At 47.1% G+C, this 21698-nt stretch overlaps 1 protein-coding gene across 13 annotated transcripts in view; it reads right to left on the bottom strand.

The window, feature by feature from the left end:
* Positions 1 to 21698, bottom strand: part of ppip5k2 (diphosphoinositol pentakisphosphate kinase 2) — a 225135-nt gene that overhangs the window by 119374 nt on the left and 84063 nt on the right. For all 13 annotated transcript variants that reach the window (XM_038805177.1, XM_038805176.1, XM_038805167.1 and 10 more), the window contains 2 exons: positions 8362 to 8447; positions 7155 to 7280 (listed from right to left, as the gene is read on the bottom strand). In XM_038805177.1, the coding sequence (XP_038661105.1) occupies positions 7155 to 7280; positions 8362 to 8447 (212 nt within the window). The remainder of the gene's footprint in view (positions 1 to 7154; positions 7281 to 8361; positions 8448 to 21698) is intronic.

A 21698-nucleotide genomic window follows, 5' to 3' on the forward strand; every position in this document is an offset into this window, starting at 1 on the left:
TGAAAGCAGTCACAGCTTGCTACCTTTCCCAAAGTAAAAAGCTAATTGCCTGGAGGGTGGATCTGGAAGCCAACTAGTGACAGCAGGTGCAAGACGGGGGCACGAAAGGGCCGAAATAAAGGAATGATAGAAGCCATTATAGTGGAAGCCCGAGGTCAACAGGAGGAGAGCCAGTGGTCTGGCACCAGAGTGGGATTGCCCCATGGTTTTATGTTGCAGCCCTCCAAAGTTCTGTTGGTGACAATACATAAGAGGTGAGGGGTGTTGTTTCTAGAGGGTGGCAAAAGGCGACCACGTAACCGAACAAAGCAGTTATGGTTGCAGGTGGCAGAAATGTCAGCAGCTGCAGTAGCTTCCAAAGGACCTGGGTGTCGTGTTGTTAAAAGATTTAGTGACGTTCTTCACTTTGCCAAAACGATACCTAGGATGGCAGGCACCAAGGTCTGTAACCACTAACAAAGCAGCAGCTGAGCAGCACGAGGGTGGATGGCATTTCTGGAATTTTGTGCCCGCCCAAGGTAATTACTGATCTGGAAAATTCAGAGTCTAGTGTTAAGGATCTGGAAGCACTAATAAATGCAGATTCCAAGACACCGGTATTGGTGAGAGGCCTCTCCCTTTTGTCTACAGAAGATGACACAGAATGTAAAAGTAAATGTGCACACAAGAGAAGGAATGCCCAGTTCGTCATCCTCACAGCTAATGGACATCACCAAATTGGTGGCACGTGACCAAGTGGATGAAGGAGAGATGGGAATATCTGGAGAAAAGAGGGTGAAAAGATATTGAAATATGTAAATGGATTACATAATTTCAGCCATATTGGGAAGTCTCTACAATCAGGAGGAAATTCTCATGGTCTCCTTGTCTCACTCACAGGGTCACTTTGGAGGGTAGTATGCCAGAGATGCTGCAGCAACACTGGTGCAACGAATGAGAAGGAATCAGCAGAGCCAGCCACAGCATATTACTCAAGTGCACTTTTCACTAATGCACATACATTAATGAATCCTCACATGCAACTGGAAAGAGTGGCACTGGGTCTAAAAGCACAGCACTAGTGACTAGTGGGAGGGGACGATATGCCTTGGGGGGGGCACACCCGCGCTTGCTAACTAAAGTCGGCTAGTGAATGGAGGTGAGGTGAGAGGAGGGCTGTGGACATTGGAGCCCGGTTAGCAGGTCCCGTTGAGCCTACGAGACCAACAGGGTTGGGGGGGGGGGGGGGGGGGGGGAGAAGGAATACTGGGGGACGTTTTGTTGAGAGTAAGTGCAGGGGGAGATTCTGGGAGGGGAGAAGGTGTTCAATGTTAGTAATGGATCGGGGTGGGTCAGGCTCATGGAGCAGGGCCCGGTGGTATGATGATAGTGGATAAGACGGGGGGGTGAGAGACCCCCAGTTAGGATATAACGTGAGGGGGATAGGAGGTCCCGTCAAGAGGTCAAGGGTGCTTGCACATCTTAAAAGTTTGAACCCCGATGTAGCAATGCTGCAGGAGACTCACTCGAGGGTGAAGGACCAAGTGAGACTTAAAAAGGACTCGGTTAGTCAAGTGTTTCACTCTGGATTTTATGGAAGGGCTCGAGGGGTAGTGGTAATGGTCAGCAAAAGAGCACAGTTCCAGATGGAGAAAATGGTCGCAGATCAGGGGGTTAGATACGTGATTGGGACAGGAGCGCTGGAGAGGATGTTAGTGGCACAGCAAGTGTATATGGTCCCAATTGGGACGATGTGAGATTTGCGAAGAAGGTGTTTGGGGCCATCCCGACTTGGACATGCACAAACTGATAGTGGGGCGGGGGGGACTGGAACTTGGTGCAGGAGTCACGGTTGGACAGGTCACGGCCGCACTCGCTGGTCCCATCAGGCGGGCTAAATGTCGTTGGCTGAGCTAATGGTGGAAATGGGAGGGGTGGACCCGTGGGAGATTTCTGCACCCGAGGGAGCGGGAGTACTCATTTTCCTCGACAGTCCATAAGGTATACTCGCGGATCGACTTTTTCGTGGTGGGGAAGGCTTTGCTGGCTGGGGTTAAAAGGTCGGTGTACTTGGCAATTGCAGTATCATCATGCTCCTCATTGGGTGAATATGATACTGGAGAAGGGAGTAGAAACAGAGGCCGGGGTGGAAATTAGATGTGAGACTGTTTGGGGACCGAGGGTTCTGCGACAAAATTGAAAAAGTAATTGAGGAATATGTAGGTTTCAACTGTACGGGTGAGATGTCGAAGGCAGTTGTCTAAGGGGCTCTAAAGGCGGTGGTGAGGAGTGAGGTGATCTCATTTAAGGCTAGGGTGGACAGAGAGGAGATGTTGTAGCGCTAGAGGGTAATAGATGAGATGATGGAGGTAGATAGGGGTTATGCAGAAGATGGGGACCCAGCAAAGTTGGAAAAGAGGAAGGAACTAAGGCGAGCTTTGACCGACTGTCCACCAGGAAGGCGATGCACCAACTGAGGCGAGCAAGGGGTGCAGCTTACGAGCATGGAGAGAAGGCAGGGCGTATATTAGCGGGTCAGGTTCGGAAGGAGGCGGCAGCAAGGGAAATCTTTCTGGTGCAGGACAGGCAGGGAAGTTGGTGATGGCTCCAGATCTGATTAACAAGGTCTTTGTGGAATTCTATGAGAGGTTGTACCGGTCCGAGCCACCTGGAGGAGACTGGGAGATGCAATAATTTCTAGATGGGCTGGAGTACCCAAGGTTAGGGGAGGGGGACAGGGCTACATTAGAAGGAACGATAGAGGAGCAGGAGATAAAAGATGCAATTGGGAGGATGCAGTCGGGGAAGGTGGCAGGGCCGGATGGGTTTCCGGTGGAATATTATAAAAAATTCAAGGATAAGCTGGCACCCCTGATGGTGGGGATGTTTGAGAAGGCGACAAGGAAGGGGGTGTTACCACAAACTTTGGGGCAGGCATCGATTTCCCTGTTACTTGAAAAAAGATAAGGATCCGACAGAGTGTGGGTCGTATAGGCCCATATCACTTTTAAACGGGGACGAAAAAGTATTGGCGAAGGTACTGGCAGGTAGGCTGGAGGAGGAGTGCCTCCCGAAGGTGATAAGTTCAGATCAGATGGGGTTCGTGAGAGGGAGCTTCCCCGATAGGGGGGGGCAGTCTCACTGAACCCCTGTTTCTCAAGAGGGTTACTAATCATCATACGCGAAGAACTCACCTTGAAACGGTGTCCCACATGACACTTCCACTCTGATATCTTCAACAAGGATCCATGTCCAGGATTTCAATCTTACCTTCCAATATGTGGTCATGCCAAGCAGAACATCATTGCTCCAAAAGGCCTCCAGTAAAGAGCCACAATCTTTGGCTGCCTCCTCAAATCTTCCGACTTCTCTCATGTCCACTTTTCTTGAAGTCTGCTCCCCACAGCTTTCTCTCTTGAACATGGGGCCAATTGTTCTGCTCCTTACTCTTAACTTTGTTCAAGAAGATCAATTTTTGATCTCTGTCCTATCCATTACCTAGAACTGTCTTTTTGGACTTTGTCATGTCCTGCACCCTGGTTCAGGACCTTCTTCTTTGTTTGGGACTGTGTTCTACTCCTTGTCGAATGGCACTCCTCTTCAGGTCACCTAACCTCCTCAGGTTTCTTGTTTCACTTTTCTCTCTGCACTGCCTCCCCCACACCCAATCTGCAACGATGCAGGGTGGCTTTCCAATCTCAAACTACAAAAGAAAACGCAGATGCACAGGGCCTGTTCCTGGCCTAAAAACGAGAAAAACCTCTATTTACGCATGTGCAGCTATTCCTTGGCTGACACGTGCACAGGAACCTTGAGGCCCCTCCCGATATGCGATTCCTTTTCCTCTTGGGGTTTGTTTCACAATGCACGAGATCCTCCGTTGAAAGGGAGGTCAACTTCATGTGGTACCACTCTGAATGGATGCCCGAACAGAACACAGACGTGCAAAGAATGCATGTAGCGCTCTGCCACATTGACCAGTCAGTGGCGCTGATGGGGCAGAGGCATTAAGTGTATGCCAGCTGCACCCCAACTGGTGGTCTCCACCACTGGATTCTTCTGGTCCATCACATAACCACAAAGAAATTTAAGTTGCCTTCGACAAGCTGGCAAATTCAAACAAGTTCAATTGGCCAATAATAAGAATCAGGCAGGTAGCAGGGGTCACGCCTTCCTCCCTCTTGAGCAAAATTGCCTCCAGTCAGAACTGTAATTGCAAACCAGCACAATGGGCAGTGATGTCAATTGTTGTGCCTGTTTGTCTTTATGCTCACTCCCATATGGCAACAACATTTCCAACCCCCCCCCCCCCCCCCCCCCCCCCCCCCCACCCCCGGGATGTTAAAGGCCTGTCACTGAGGATAGGGACATATTGCTGGAACCAGTTGTTCAGGTAGGATGATCATGAAGCGATTTGAAGACAAAGGCAAGAAACCTGAAGTTGACTGGTAACACAGAAGGCCAGTAGAACTCAGATAGCGAGTGCTCTTGACACGGCTGGGAAGCATTGAATCATCTGCAGTTTGTCAGAAGAACAATGGTGAATTCAATTCTTGAAGCGATGTTGGTATTGATTTAGCATTTCATGATCAGTGCAGTGGAAGAGATAGATGTAAGCAAGCAAAATTGCCAGTGAAGACAAGTGGTTGCAGGAACAAAACTTAATAAAGGCAATGAAGCAAGTTCAGTCCAGTCTTGTTTCAACTCATTTTTTTCAAATTTTTCTTTTAAGATGTGCCGATTTGTCAAATGGGAGACAGCTACATCCAGAAAAGAGTGTGCATCATGATGTCGGATTAAAATGCAGAGATATTGTCTGGAATGGTGCACATTTCTGTGAGGGTTATCTCAGTTTGCTAATTCTCTGAAGTTAAGCCATGTTAATTGCGTCACTCCTTGTGTTGGAAACAATGGATGCAGGTGATAACAGAATTGCTTCTGAGACCATGCACTTGGATGTCAGGTGTCAGAAAAAAAAACTAAACCAATCAAATACTGAAATTCAGAAGTTCATACTTTCCCTGCCTGAAAGGCAAAAGTGATTTAAAAACACGATTTACATGCCTAGTGAGAAAAGAAAGCATTTGCATCTGTAGCACACCTGAGATGTCCCAAAATGATTTACAACTCATTAATTACTTTGCAGTCACTGTTACATCAGTTAATATGGTCACTTGCAATGTCAAAACCCTGCTTTTACGTGTTGCTAGCTTTCATGATTTTGCCGTTTTCCTCCTTCAACAACACAATGGCATTGTACAATCTGGAGTACAAAAAACACACAAATTACATTCAACTTCAAAGAATGCTCTAGAATAGTCCACATTTAGACTGCACATAGATGTTTTGTGTTTGGCTTTCGATGTCTTGCAAAGGAATCCTTCAAACACCTTGACTTGTCCAAACCAGGATCTTTATGAATCACACCTGGTAAGATAGTGATCTGTTACAGAACAAGTTATCACAGAGTTTCTTTGTACTCCTCTAGAACTACATCTGGCACGACTGTTCACCTGTCTGTTTTACAACCATCTCCTACAACCATCTGGTGATGGCCAGATGTGCCCCACTAATATTGGAGTCTCTTGTCACATGACCACTGTCTTGAGACCGCATGGTGTGTCTGCACCACCACCTACTGGTTGGAGGTCTCTCATCATTCTGTGAGGGTCATCTACATTGAGGGTCATCTATATTCATTCACCTATATTGCTTACAGGCATATCACCAGATGTAGCCATGGAAACTTCATGCTCTGCATATGGACACGATGAGTTGGGAAGACAATCCGCATTGTTATTTTTTTAAAGAAAAGGAATAATAAGACCTTTTTTAAAAGTCATGTTGAGTATCAGAGCTTTTACTAGTGTAAAAGCGGAAATTTTGAGATCAATTTTTTAATGCAAGTTAGAGTCGACTTTTATACAGGTAATGTTTTGAGGTGCTTACTTTCAACTAACATACACTTAACACAGATCCCCCTAAAATATTCACATGGTAATGATGGATGTGGCATCCACACCAGATATTTATTATCTGTTTATTCCTCTCGGTTTTTATTAAGGAGCCTCCCTTTGCCCCCCACACCCAGGGAGAAGTGTCAGCTGGGCCTGCAGTTCCAAAACTGCTTGGGGCTGGGAAAGGGAAAGTTCGCACCAGTGTCACATTGTATACACCCAGCTCCTGACCTAAGCCTTGGTGCAGGGGTATTGCACTAAATTGACACTCACAAGGGGCTGATTCATGAAGCTCAACCTCCACAGGAAGACGGAGGGTGATAGTTGATGACAGAACATAAGGACATAGGAACCAGGAGCAGGCCATCTGGCTCTTCGAGCCGGCTCCGCCATTCAATGAGATCATGGCTGATCTTTTGTGGACTCAGCTCCAATTTCCCGCCCAAACACCATAACCTTTTATTCCTTTATTCTTCAAAAAACTATCTATCTTTATCTTAAAAGCATGGAATGAAGGAGCCTCAACTGCTTCACCGGGCAGGAAATTGCATAGATTCACAACCCTTTGGGTGAAGACGTTCCTCCTAAAATCAGTCCTAAATCTACCTCCCCTTATTTTGAGGCTATGCCTCCTCGTTCTGCTTTCACCTGCCAGTGGAAACAAGCTCCCTGTATCTATCCCACCTATTCCCTTCATAATTTTCTATGTTTTTATAAGATCTGCCCGCATCCTTCTAAATTCCAACGAGTGCAGTCTTCCCAACCTCTCCTTATAATCCAACCCCATCAACTCTGGGATTAACCTACTGAATCTACTCTGCACACCTCACATATTCATTTATTTCATATTCATTCTTGAAGTTGGCCCCTGCAGCCTGTTTCAATGTGCACAGTTTATTTTTCTTATCCAATCTGTCAAGTTGCTCCCCAACAAAAACTAAAATCTATCAATATTCATCCTGTCTTAACTGACAAGTGAATACTGGAGGAAATACAATAAGTGTAACTTTTTGAAAATAAATAATGAATAGAGATTTTGATTTGATTGTAGTGACGATACTTTGGTTCTGAAATGTTTGGGTATCATCTCTGAAAATATACCATTCACATTGACAGCAAGTATATGAAAAATAATTTTTTGTCAGCCAAATGAGAATATACAGTAGTTATTAGTGGTGAATCTTTTCGGAAACATAAAACGATTTTCTCATCGTTTACCTTGTCCTCCTGGATACATGCACCGGAAAGCTCGACCCAATTCTTCAGCTTGAACCCTGCCTGCTGGCGTCAGTTCACCACCCCACTTTAACACCAGAAGTAGTGAAGGCTCCTCCCTTTTGTTGTCTGTTAATGAGAAATAATTTAGAATTATTCAGGGAAAAAAAGAACTTGCATTTATGCAGCATCCTTTACAATCTTCCGACATCATAAAGTACTTTAAAACCACGTTCTTTTGGAGTATAGTCAGTTTTCACAAAGCCAAGTCCCACAAATAGCCTCGACATGACAGGGAGAAAAAAATCTTCTCATTGACATCACTGAAGAATTTTTTTTTTCAATTCAGAGTACCCAATTATTTTTTTTCCAATTAAGGGCCAATTTAGCATGGTCAATCCACCTAACCTGCACATCTTTTGGTTGTGGGGGTGAAACCCACGCAGACACGGGGAAAATATGCAAACTCCACACGGATAGTGACCTCGGGCCAGGATTCAAACCTGGGTCCTCAGCGCCGTAGGCAGCAGTGCTAACCACTGTGTCACCGTGCCGCCCCATCAGTGAAGAAAGTTGAGCAGTGCCATCTTCTCTAGACGCCCCCAACCACCATAACACCCCCATGAATGTTTTTGGTTTAAGATTAAATATTGGTCAAGATACTCAGGTGAACTTCCCTGGTCTTCTTCAAACAGAACCATGGGATCTTTTAAATCCACTTGAGAGGTTAGGCAGAACTTGAGAGCCGCAACAAAACTATGTCACCTCTGCCAGTGCAGTACTCGTTCCATAGTCTGGATTATGTTCTCAAGACTATGGGGTAGAAACTGAACACATGACTCTCTGACTCAGAGATGACACTTGAAACAAAGCTGACATTCGGAGTCACTACCATTTGAGCAGCAGGTTATGTAACACCTTTGCACTACGAACAGCGCTAGGAAATTGCAAGTGAAACAAAAATTGTATGCTTCCACTTCAAATTACTGCTTACCTAAATGATAGAGGGTTCAACTTTTGATAACCGACAATTTTTTTAAATTATAGCCCTGCAACCATTATTGCCTAAAGCACACTGCTCCATTAAATGTGTAGTAGACAGCAATAGTAGAAATAAATTAACACTTAGTAATCGAACAATGCCAATTTAAGTACTTTGAAGAATCCAACAAGAAATAAAAGAAAAAGAACCATAAACATGAAAACATACCATCTTCCTCACTTGAAGTCTTTGTACATCCAAGAGGTAGATACGTTAACTGAACTTTACGATTTATTCCAGAAAAATGTCCATACCTGTTAACATAATTAAAAATATAGTTGATTTTCTACACAGTTAAAATGCGCACATTATAAAATATTTGCATTTATACAGCAGCATTAAGGTAGGAAAATGTCTAGAAGTGCTTCGCAAGGGTGTAATAAGATGGAAATTGACATCTATCTGAAGAATTAAAGAAGCATTATTTGTTTCTATAAAGTAATCCAAAGGGGGCTGCACCATTAGGATGATCTTTATCTGAACCGTGGTGGGACAAATATTCTGACGAGTCCTATAATTAGGGTAGAGGGCTTTAAAAAATAACGGTGGTGAGGGATCAAATTTGGGAAGATTCAATGTTTTAAAGAGAAAAGGCAAGGCATGAGAGAGCAAGGTAGCAATAAAGCAAATGATGATCAGAACATCGCAGGAAGGGACAGAGTGCACAAATCCAAGAATGCACTCGCATACAAGGCTAGAGGTTACAAAAGAGTAAAATAACAGAACTAAAGCACGAAATTTGAATGCAGGTAGCATTCGTAACAGGACAGATGATGCAAACTGAAATAAAAATGTATGGTGTGATAGCCATTACTGATCGAGACAAGGCTGCAGGATGACAAAGACTGGAACCTTGAATATTGAAGGATGCATGGCATTTAGAAAGATCAGGAATCTCGGTGAAGGTGGAGTGTACTTCCGTTAGTTAAGGATAACATTGGCATGATTGAAAGAGATGGCCTTAGTTCTTGAGATCAAAATGTAGAATCAGCTTGGGTAGAGATGAGAAATAGTAAAGCGAAGTCGTCACTTGTGGGAGTGTTTTATAGTCCCCTTAATTGTAACCAAACTGTAGGACAGGCTATGCAGGAAGAAATAATGGGAGCTTTGAGAAAACTACAGCAATAATCGCGGGTGAATTTTAATCTTATGTATAGATTAGACAAATCAGATGGGCAAAAGTAGCCTGGTTGAGGAGTTCACAAGAGTGTTTTTGGGGCATTTTCTTACACCAGAACATTTTAGTATCAATCAGAGAGCAGTTATACTAGATCTAGTAATGTGCAATGAGACAGGATTAATTAATATAATATTGAAGGCATAGCAGTGATAATATGGCTGAATTTCATACTCCGTTGAGTGAAAGGGGGGAGTGAAAATAAGTACTATGAAAATGATTGGAACTAAAAGCTGGCAAGTCCCCAAGTCCTGAAAGACTTCATCCTAGTGTCTTGATAGAAATTGGTTGGTGTGTTAGTGGATGCATTAGTTTCAATTTCCAAAATTTCCTGGATTCTGAAAAGTCCCATCAGATTGGAAAATAGCAAATGTGACTCCTCCCCAATCAAGAAAGGAGGAAGATATAAAGCAGAAAACTACAGGCCAGCTAGTTTAACATCTGTTATAGGGGAATTAATTATTAAGCAGGTTATACGGAGCACGGACTTCCGGTGACAGTGATGTGCTGAGAGGATGAACATCAGGTGGCTCTCCTCTGAACCGATTACTGCAACCATTGGCCATCACACCATACATTTTTATTTCAGTTTGCTACCTGCATTCAGATATAGTGCCATGGGTTCTGCTATTTTACTCTTTTGTAATCTCTAGCATTCTTGGGTTTGTGCACTCTGTCCCTTCCTGCGATGTTCTGATCATCATTTCCTTTATTGCTACCTTACTCTCTCATGCCTTGCCTTTTCTCTTTAATATATTGAATCTTCCCAAATTTGATCCCTCACCACCGTTAGTTGAATTTTGCCCAAATATCAAGGAACAAAAATCACACAACTAAAGGAGGGTAACCAAGGAAAGATGCAAGCGATTGGGAGCTTGAAGGGCTGAAGAGACAGCAGAAGCGGCGCAAAGTACCACGACCGACAGGCGGACGAGATAGCAGACCCATGAGCCAAAGGGATCCTGACCACCCAAGAGGGAAGATAGAAAGGTGGCCGCAGCACGCCACCCGGCAGGGAGGGAGCACCTGAGGAAAAGTCAGCTGGGTATCTTACAGGTCTCGGAAACAAGATGGCGCCGCAAGCAGCCACCTGGAGGGTCTAATCAAATGGAAACCTCAGAGTGCAGGGGTGCACCCACATGGTGTACACATAGTTGGCAGCAATGTTGGGTGTCCCCTGGACAAAAGGAGCGCAGGGACCCAGCCTCATGGTGAAAATGTGACTGCGGTCATTTTGGATGGCTCCCGAAAACAAAGGGAAACCCCAGAGTGCAGGGGCGTGTCCACCAGGTAAGTAAGCTTGATCCGCAAGAGCGATGGGACAAAAACCCTCCACCATGATTATCACCTGGAATGTTAGGGGACTTAACGGCCCGTTGAAAAGATCCAGAGTCTTCGCCCATCCGAGAAGCCTGAAATCCGACATAGTCTTCCTACAGGAAACACACCTGAGGGAGAAGGACCGACTGCGGGTGAGAAAGGGTTAGGTGGGACAAATGTATCACTCGTGTTACAGGACGAGGGCTAAGGTGTGGCCGTATCGATTAGTAAGAGGACAAAGGTTCACGGCGACAAGGGAGACGGTACGTCACGGTCAGCAGTGTCCTAGACAGGGCATCGGTAGTCCTGGTTAATGTGTACCCGCCCAACTGGGACGACACAGGTTTTATAAAAAATAGCCATGGTGGAAATCCCCGATCTTGACGCGCACGACTGGTCATGGGGGCGGAGACTTTACCTGTGTACAGGACCCATTGACAAACAGCTTGACCCCCAGATCGGGTAAAAGGGACAGGCATAGCCAGGGAGTTGGTAACATTCATGGAGCAGATGGGGGCGGTGGACCCATGGTGGCTCCTACACCTCGGCGTGAAGGAATTCTCATTCTTTTCGCCAGTTCACAAGGCATACTCAAGGATAGACTTCTTTACAGTGGGGAAAGTGGTGCTTCCAGCAATAGTAAGGGTGGAATATTGCTGGATAGTTATCTCTGACTGACCACGGTTCACATTACATGGATGAGAGGCTGGAGGCGGGCCGTGCCCAGCACCCCACACGGAGGTTGGGCAATAAAGTCTTATGCTAAAAATATCACAAGCCCGAGGCGAGTACGTTACAAATAACCGGAACGGGGAAGTCTCACCTTCGACATTCTGGGAGGCATTAAAGGCAGTGATTAAAGGAGAGATTATAGCCGACATGCACAAAGATGGGGAAGAGAGTGTGGCCAGGTAACAATTGATCGACTCCATCCTGGGGGTTGACAGAAAATACATCAAGGCCCCAGCCGTAGAGCTTCTGGCGAAGAGGAAAAAGCTACAAATGGACTTTAACCTGCTATCCACTGGGAAAGCAGTGCACCAACTCCGCCAGACACGGGAGGACCTTCTACGAATGCGGAGAAAAGGCTGACTGCCTCCTGGCTCACCAGCTGAAAAAGCAGGCAGCCACGAGGGTTGTAGCCCAGGTAAAGGGTAACAGAGGCAGACTGTATATCAAGCAAAAAGAGATAACTGAATGTTTTGAGAGATTCTACCAAGGGTTGAACACCTTCGAACCCCCCCCACCTCCCGGAAGGGGTTGCAGAGACTAAACGGTTCCTCGATGGATTGGACATGCCAGCTATGGGGGTCAATAGGCGGGGAGAGCTGAAAGCACTAGTAGGACTGGGAGAGATCATGGAGAGTATCAGCTCCATGCAGGCAGGGAAGCTGCTGGGACTGGATGGGTTTCCGACGGACATCTATGAGAAATTCACACCAGCACTGGCCCTGCACCTGTGGGACATGCTCGCAGACTCGCTAGTGAGTGGCACCCTGCCTCCTACGCCAACACAGGCCACGATATTGTTGATACAAAAAAGACAAGTACCCGATGGAATGTAGATCATGTAGACCCATTTCACTGCTGAATGTAGACGCGAAGATACTCACAAAAGTCCTGGCCAAGAGACTGGAGAACTGCGTACCAGAGGTGGTCGCAGAGGACCTTGTCAAGGGGAGGCAGCAAACTGCGAACAGTTAGGCGGCTGCTGAATGTAATAATGACCCCTTCCGGGGAGAGAACACCAGCTGCAAGAGAGGGAAAGAAGTCTACACAGGTGAAAGTATGGTCTGGCCTGAATAGAGTACTAGCTTGGGACTGGATTTGCACACTGCCTGCCTGCCTCCCTGCATTTCCACAGGATGGGGAGGAGGCGGCGCTGGACTGTTTGTTGCTTGTTTCATCTGCAGAACACTTGGAGCTGGGACTGTTTGCAGTTTGCTGCTTGTTCCATCTGCAGGGCTCTGGGGCCTGAGGCCTCCCAGCAAACAGGATGTTGCTGCAACACTTGGAAGGGGACGAAGAGGAGAGGAAGGTTGGTGCATTTTGACTTTATTTAGTTTTCATCTGCCGATTGCGCTGAGGTGGAATAACATTCATGGACTGTTTTGCTGGGCCCCTGCTGGACCCAAGACCCTGTCCCCCACCCACCGACTGCTGAATCAAAAACTTTTGGGACACCAGCCCACTAGACTTTCCCTATTGTGCATGGAGCACCAGCCTGTCCTTCTGTGTCTTACCTTCCTGCTCCTCCCTCCCCTTTCCTCCCTTGTACTTGGGGCACACCGCGGTCTGTCCCTGTGTCCCATCCTCCTGTGCCTTCTCCCCCCTTTCAGTTTCTCTCTCCCTCCCCCTTCTCCCCTATCGTCGCCCACTGACCAGGATGGCAGCAACGCCGCATACACCGGTGGCGGGGCCCTCTAAAGCCACTAATGCGGCAGTGGTGGCCTCCACCCTCCCCACTGCTCCCGAGGCTCCGTCACCATTTTGCCTCATGACCCAAAAACTTGGGGTGAAGTGCAATGCCCACCCCGCAATGTCAATCGAGGCCAGAGTCTGTGCTGTGGCCGAAGTTGTTGGCCCTTCAGCCATTGTTGCAGCCTCAAAGGTGTATGACAAGGCTGTCTTCTTTTTGTGAACCGAGCAGGTGGTCCACCTTGCCATGGAAAAAGGGCTCACGGTGGGCGGGATCTACCTAGCTGGAGGCCATTGCCGACAGAAGTTATTCTCTCTAATGTTCCATCCTTTATTCCCACAGAGCTCCTCCTCCCCCACCTCCATCTATGGTCCGGGGTGCTCCCGCTCGGCCTCAAAGACCCCACCCTCAAGCATATTTTCTCCTTCCGGCGCCAGGACTTTGTTTGCCTGTCCCGGGAGGTGGTCCTGGAAGGGACTTTAAAACCTACCGCGTCTTCTGATCCATGGGTGGCGTGCGGTGCCACGCCTGCAAGAATGTGGGGCATATTAGAAAAAATTGCCTCACCGCTAAGGCTGCCGCACTTACCAAGACAACTGATGGTGCACCGTCCTCCCTCCTTCCATTGGAATTGCAATTAACCCTCCATTGGGGGGAGCTATGCCGGCGGCCACTGACACCTCGGCTGCTGGCATGGAGGCGAGGAAGCACCCGCATGGCCGGAAGGTTGTTAAGACGGCAAATGGGACAGTTCATCAGAGGTCAGGTTCGGATCCCTCTGACCCTCTGAACCTGACTGACACTGTACACCTGGCTACTGGCTTGGGTGCAGCAGCACCCACCTTGCCCCACCATCACCCAGCAACACCATCAACCCAGTGACATTTCATCATCGGATGCTGGCCCAGCGACATTTCTGCGCAGGCCTCTGTGGGTGGCGATAGTAAGACGCGTGACCTTGAACCAGAGGGTGCTCTGTCCCAGCCGCAAATTCTGGGGAGAAGCATTGAGGGACAAGGAGTCAGCCCGGAGGGGCCTCCAGAGACAGGGGTCTCCCGGGTGTGTGACCTTCTCTCCCGCAAACAGCGTCACTCCAGGTTCATTCCCATAGATGTCACGCCTAGCCCCGAAGGAAAAGACAGTGAGGAAATGCCAGCAGCGGCCGCCGCCCCCCCGAAACAGGGTACTTTGAGGTCAGACGGGTCCCTGGGGGGCCCGTTCCGCCCAGTACAATTTGGCACCCTGGACTTGTTCAATTTCTCAGGGGAGGGGGACAGCGATAACCCCCTGTTCTTGAGTTCTTAGCAGGTTATGGTTCGGAAGACCCTCTGTCCGAACTGCTGTTTTCGGGCACCTCTGCCACCACCCTGGGAATTGTTTTCGGGGCCTTCCAGTGACCAGTGATCTGCACCACCGCCTCCCACTGGCCCGGGATGAGCCCAAGGAGATCCCGCCTTTTGTTGATCCTGGTGGGGGGATCGAGGCAAACCCAGGGTTGGTTGGTGGGCCCGTGTCGCCCGCTGCACTCAGTGTTGTGGAGGATCTGGGCTCAGAGGGTGACTGCCCGAAGGCTGTCAGCCCCCCAATGTCGGGAGCGGAGGTTGACATGAGGCTCTCTGCAGTGGGGTGCAGGGTTCACTCATGCCAGACACTGTCACCCCTCATCCCGTCAGGGGGACTACTGGAATCTGGCACATCATAATTGAAGGTTGTTTTATTTTTCTGCCTCCATAGATAGTTCAACCAGTGCCCTATTGGGCCCCCTCCACCAACACCACCCCCTTCCCTCCTCCCCTTCCTTTTCCTTCTGCTGGTACAGAGACGAGGGTATCTGTTCTCTCCAGATCAAAGTTTAGTGCTTGTACCGTTTTGTTTTTGTACAACTATGTTGTGAACTGTTTTAATAATCAGAGTATCCTACCAACACTCTCTCATCCACATACGTTGGTGCAGAAGGGAGGGTACCTTGTTTCTCCAATGCAAAATTAGTGCTTGTACCGTTTGGCCTTGTACAAATGTAATGGTTACTGTTTTTAATAAAAATATGAACAAGATTCATTTGATTGATACCCGAGATGGTGAGGGTGGGTTATCTTGAGGTATGGGTAGCACGGTAGCACAGTGATTAGCACTGTGGCTTCACAGCACCAAGGTCCCAGGTTTGATTCCCGGCCGGGTCATTGTCTGTGCGGAGTCTGCACATTCTCCCTGTGTCTGCGTGGGCTTCCTCCGGGTGCTCCGGTTTCCTCCCACTATTACCGAAACATGTGCCGTTAGGTAATTTGGACATTCTGAATTCTGCCTTTGTGTACCTGAACAAGTGCCAGAATGTGGCGACAAATGGCTTTTCACAGTAACTTCATTGCCGTGTTAATTGTAAGCCTACTTGTGACAACAAAGATTATTTTTTAAAAATTAAAAAGCAAGGTTGGACAGGCTGTGCCTAATCTGTTGGGAGTTGAGAATAAAATGTGATCTTATTAAAACATACAAGATCCTGAGGGAACTTGTCAGGCTGGGTGCTGAGAGGACTTGTGGGAGAGACTAGAAAAAGGATGCCACATTTAAAAACTATTCCATTTAGTCCAAAGTAGAAGATTTTTTTCTCTCAGAATTATTATTTTGAAACTATCTTCCCAGAGAGCAGTGGGGCTCTCTGGTCACTGAATATTTTTTAAGGCAGTGGTAGATAAATTCTTAACTAACAAAGGGGGTAGGCAAAATGTGGAGTTGAGGCCACAATCAGATCTGCCATGATCTTACTGAATGGCAGAGCAATTCAGGTGGCCTACTGCTGTTACTAATTTGCATATTTGTGTGTGCGTGACATTAGAGTAGTCATTTATGACTGAAATCATGAGGCACTTTTTCATCAAAAAGGGAATTATGTCATGCTCCCCTCAAAGGTCTGTGGATTTGAGACAAATAAATAGATTTTTGTTCAGAAGGATATAAAGGGATCTGGAGCAAAGGCGGCCAAATTAGGTTGAGGTATAGATCAGTTATGATCGAGCTATCGAGCAAAATAGGGTTGGAGAAATAAGTGAATTTCGCCTGCTTCCAAGTCTTTGAAAGGAAACATTTCCAAAAAAAATAGTCAACTGCATAGAATTAATTCACAAAAATCAATAGAATGTTTCTATTAGCTATTTTGTTTTCAATACTACTGCCTCAGGTTACAGAGAAACTAACATGATGGATGGATCAATTGAGCAAAAATAGTTTGAGCATTTACTTATCCTCATCTGTTATCCTCCTGTTTGCTGGTTAACGCTTTTGTTGTCCACTAGCTCTAGGGCACAACAGGTGCAGTGGTTAGCACTGCTGCCTCAGGGGCCCAGGTTTGATTCTGACCTCGGGTAGCTATGTGGAGTTTTCACATTCTCCACGTGTCTGTGTGAGTTTCCACTGGGTACTGTGGAAGGTGGAGGATTAAAATGAGCTTTGACAAAGGGTTTTCGGGACTCGAAACATTAGCTCTTTTCTCTCCTTACAGATGCTGCCAGACTTGCTGAGATTTTCCAAAATGTTTTTGGTTTGGGATTAAAATGGCAGGGCACCAGAAGCTCGGGTTACGCTTGAAGACTGAACAGAGATGTTCTGCAAAGCGGTTTCCTAATCTGCACTTGTAGAGGAAATAGAATTGTGAGCAGCAAATACGAAACCCTAACTAAAGTAGTACGTGTAACTAAAGTACTACATGTGAATCACTGCTTACCCTATTAGAAAGCAAGAGCGACTGGCAGTGCAATCCTCACCCTGCTGTGCAGCTGGAAGTTTGTTTGGTGGAGGCAATACAGATCAGTGACCCCTTGAGAGAAATACGCCACATCAGCCCTGATGTTATTGAGGTGGAGGGAGAACTGCTCTCTGCTCCCTGGAAGCTATGTACTGCCATCTACCGAGAGCCTCCATTCGCCCTTCTCCTCCTGAGCAGAACTTCTGTTGTCTGCTGCCAGTGATCCATGTCCCTGTTGGGCTCAACTAACACCCTCATTAATGCTAGCAGGCTTTCTATTCATAGGCCTTCAAGCCATTTGCACTCCTTGTAAAAGTCCAACAACACACCCTTCCAACAGGACTTTTGTTTTTAAATGAACTCCCCAAACAAAGCTGAACACAGTACTTCCACTCACTCTGCAATAAGAAATGACAGACATAAAGCACCTCACCAAAAGGTCCCATGCTGATTGCCAAGTAGAACTGGTGGGGTCCCCTCATGCAGCTGAATACCAAGTATTTCAGAAAGGACATCAACAGTCTGTGTTTGACACTGAGTGGCGTCATCATCTGTCCAATCTGCATGCTTGTGGCACATGCATGTCATGCCTCTGCTAGCACCCTTACATGGTGCACTGTGAACAAAAGTAGTACAGGGGCAGTTTTTGTCTTTTGGGTTTCCATGGCACTGATACCAGCAGTGCTATAGAGCCACATTTTGTGGCTATTAGAGTCCAAGTCAAGAAGGCCAAAATAAATTCTGATCATGTATTGGAAGTGAAATAAAGGTTGATGAATATTGGTGGGATTAAGAGACAGACAAAGTTAAAAAATTATATATTTTTTAAAAAGCTCCAAAACAAATGTCATGTTATGAAACCCCAAATAACTAAATTAAAAAAATTCAGGATCATTGTCAGAATATCAAAAATGGCTATCCCTCCTGACTGCATCAGTCCTAAATTTTTGCCAATTTTAATAAGGAACCGTGGACAAGTAGTCCACTGTATGCCTTCCAGTGCCGGCGCTAAAAGAAAGGATCATTCAGCGCACTGTGTAGGGATGATACAACCCTTTGAGCAACATCTAAATTTTCATTTTTAAATTGGCATGCGTAGGCGCCGGACGTTGATATCTGATTTTCTGCCTAATGACCATGAGCACCATTAGCCTTACCTTTATTCTTCACGCATAATCCAGGTCAGTTACATGAAATGACTCACATTCTTCCAAGCATTATACTTGTTAAATAAATAAACATTGTAATATAATGTTATATATATTTTTTTGTGCCTCAACTCTACCTTCCTTTCTACCCCCTACACTCTAACTCCCTTGTCAATCAAGAATTTATCGAACTCAACCACAAAAATATTCAATGATCCTGCCTCCACTGCTCACTGGCAAGAAACATTCCACAGAATAACAACTCTCAGAAAATGTTTCTCCTCACATCATTCTTAAATGGGAGATCCATTATTTTTAAAGCCCTTGTCTAATTCTGACCTCTCTCATAATGAGAAACGACCTCTCATTATCCACCTATTAAGTTCCCTCAGGATCTGGTGTTTCAATGATCACCTCTCACTCTTCTAAATTCCAATGGATACAGACCTAACCTGTCCAACCTTTCTCCACAAGATAACCCCTTCACGCCAGGAATCAGTGAACCTTCTCTTAACTGCTTGAAATGCAATTGTATCCTTTTCCACCAACAGCCAGTACACCCGAAGCAAAACATCCTTACTTTAATATTCCATTCCGCTTGCAATATGCATGGCGAGAAGCCCCAGCAAAACTGGAGTCAACATGAAATCAGGAGGAAACTCTCCACTGGTTGGAGTCATACCTAGCACAAAGGAAGATGGTTGTGGTTGTTGGAGGTCAGTCATCTCAGTTCCAGGACATCACTGCAGGAGTTCCTCAAGGTAGTGTCCTATGCCCATTCATCTTCAGATGCTTCATCAATGACCTCCTTCCAACATAAGGTCAGATGTGGGGATATTCGCTAATGATGGCACAATGTTCAGCACCATTAGCGACTCCTCGGACACTGAAGTAGTGACATGCAAATGCAGCAAGACCTGGACAGTATCCAGGCTTGAGCTGTCAAGTGGCAAGTAACATTCACGTCACACAAGTGCCAGGTAATGACCATTTCCAATACGAAAGAATTGAACAACTGCCCTGGACATTCAATGGCATTACCATCACTGAATCCTTTGATTGGCATCCCTTCCACAAGCATTCACTCCCTCCACCATCGACACACAGTTACAGCAGTGTGCGCCATGTACAAGATGCACTGCAAAAACTCACCAAGGCACTTTAGGCAGCACCTTCCAAACCCATTGCCACTACAGATGAGTTGGGTAAGCTGGGTCTGCGAGGACTGCGTTTACTGAAGCAGTGAGAGAGACAGGCTTCCAACACTTGAAGAAATGCAACTCTATTTTATTGAACTCTTAACTATCATACATACTTTAACTGTGGGTTGACACTATGCTGAGTTGACTGGAGACCTGAGGCTAACCTGACCAGACTATCTTACTACCACATGGTGGGTGTTCTAGTTGTTGCTCATGGGCTCGGACAGTCTCAGAGGCTGGATCCCAAGAGAGTGGGAAAACTAGTGCCCTCTGGCTTTATAGTGGTCGTGACTATATACAAAGTACGTGAACGTATTTACATGGGAAGGTGTCTAGTGCAGATAGAGGGCATACAACAAATTAGGAAGAAACAACGGATCACAAGGTAATGCAACATTCAGTCTATAAATTCAGTCTCTGTGGCGGGCGACGAATTCTGGTTGAGCAAACGAGCATTTGGCTCTGTTGAGTCGGAGGCCATGCTCATGGATCCTGTGGAACATCCGCTTTAGGCGTTCAATGTGCTCCTGAGGAGTTGTGGACCAGACAATGATATCATTGACGTACACTCGCACCCCCTCGATGCCCTCAATCATTTGCTCCATTATTCGGTGGAACACCTCCGAGGCGGAGATGATGCCAAAGGGCATCCGGTTGTAACAGTAACGACCAAACGGGGTGTTAAATGTGCAGAGCTTTCGACTGGACGCGTCCAGCTGTATTTGCCAAAACCCCCTGGAGGCATCCAGCTTTGTGAAAAACTTGGCGTAAGCCATTTCGCTGGTGAGCTCTTCTCGTTTAGGGATAGGGTAGTGTTCCCTCATGATGTTACGGTTCAAATCTTTGGGGTCGATACAAATGCGAAGTTTCCCTGACGGTTTGTTGACACAAACCATGGAGCTAACCCAGTCCGTGGGTTCCGTGACCTTAGAAATGAAGCCCTGGTCCTGGAGGTCTTGCAGCTGCTGCTTGAGGCGGTCCTTAAGGGGTGCCGGCACCCGACGCGGTGCATGAACCACGGTGTGGCATTCGGTTTCAGAAGTATCTTGTATCTGTAGGGGAGTGTGCCCATACCTTCGAATACGCTGTGGTATTGCGCTATGATGTCATCTAATTGGGTTTGAAAGTTGGCATCTGTCGAGGCCGTTGCCTCAGCGGGCGACATGGAGTGAACCCGCTGCACAAGATTCAAGATTTTGCAGGACTGAGCACCGAGCAAGGAAGCTCTGTTGGACCCTACAATTTCAAAACGCAGGGTGGCTTTTGAAGAACGATGGGATACTGCAAGCTGGCATGAGCCACTGGCAGCAATGGCATTGCCATTGTAGTCGAGAAGCTGGCAGGCCGGTGGAAGAATGCTCAGCTTGACGCAGATGGTATCAAGATCAGACTTTGAAATGAGGTTCGCTGAAGCGTATGCGAGCCTTGTTGACCGTAAGGGTGGCAACACCACTCGTCGTCCAGATCAATGCTCATCACTGGGAGTTGTTTAACCTTTTTTGCGGAAAGCATCATATGCTTGGTGATGATACCCACCTGGAATGGGGATGTGAGATCCTCGGTGTCGGGATCTGGAACCATGTTGGAGTCTGCAACGGGTTGCTGCACTGTCCGGATGTTCCTGCGCTGCTGCTGGGATCGATGTGTGGTGGGCAGTTGAGCAGATCTGCACAGGGCTGCGTAGTGGCCAAGCTTGCCACACTGGAGACAGCGTCGAGATTTCGCGGGACATTGCCGCTTTAAGTGGGCGGAGCCACAGTTGTCGCACGTCATGGCGCCGACGTCAGGACGCTTCGTGCGCCACCGCGCATGCGTGGTGCGGTGGAACGATGTGCACACCTGCGCAGTTCGGTCGTCGGCCTCGCCGTCCCCTTGGTTGTTGCGCGCAGGCGCACGGGCCCAGGAAAAGTGAGCGAAATGGCCGCCCTCATCCAGACTCAGGCCCTGGAGCTGTTTTACGGCCTGCACCTGCTCCGTATCGTGCGGATATGGGAGTACCGGTTATTAGCGTGCTCATGTAGGACGCAGGTCTCGATGGCGCTGGTAAGGGCGAGCTGCTTAAATTTAAGGAACTGCTGGTGAAGGGGATCGGAGTGGATCCCGAAAACGAAATGGTCGCGGATCATGGAGTCGGAAGTGGAGCCGTAGTTGCAGGACGGCGCGAGGATGCGGAGATGGGTTTAAAAGGACCGAAAAGGTTCATCCTTACCCTGAAGCCTCAGCTGGAACACATAGCGTTCAAAGCTCTCGTTGACTTCGATGTCACAGTGGCTGTCAAACTTCAGCAGGACTGTCTTGACCTTTGTCTTGTCCTCACTTTTAGCAAAGGTGAAGGAGTTAAAAATGTGGATAGCATGGTTCCTGACTGTAGAGAGGAAGAGTGCAATCTTCCTGGCATCCGATGCGGCTTCGAAGTCGGTGGCTTCAAGATACAGCTGAAACTTCTGCTTGAAAATCTTTCAGTTTGCAGCGAGGTTGCCGGCGATGCGGAGCGGCGGGA

This window comes from Scyliorhinus canicula, chromosome 8 (assembly GCF_902713615.1).
Source record: "Scyliorhinus canicula chromosome 8, sScyCan1.1, whole genome shotgun sequence".
In the NCBI taxonomy this organism is placed as follows: domain Eukaryota; kingdom Metazoa; phylum Chordata; class Chondrichthyes; order Carcharhiniformes; family Scyliorhinidae; genus Scyliorhinus; species Scyliorhinus canicula.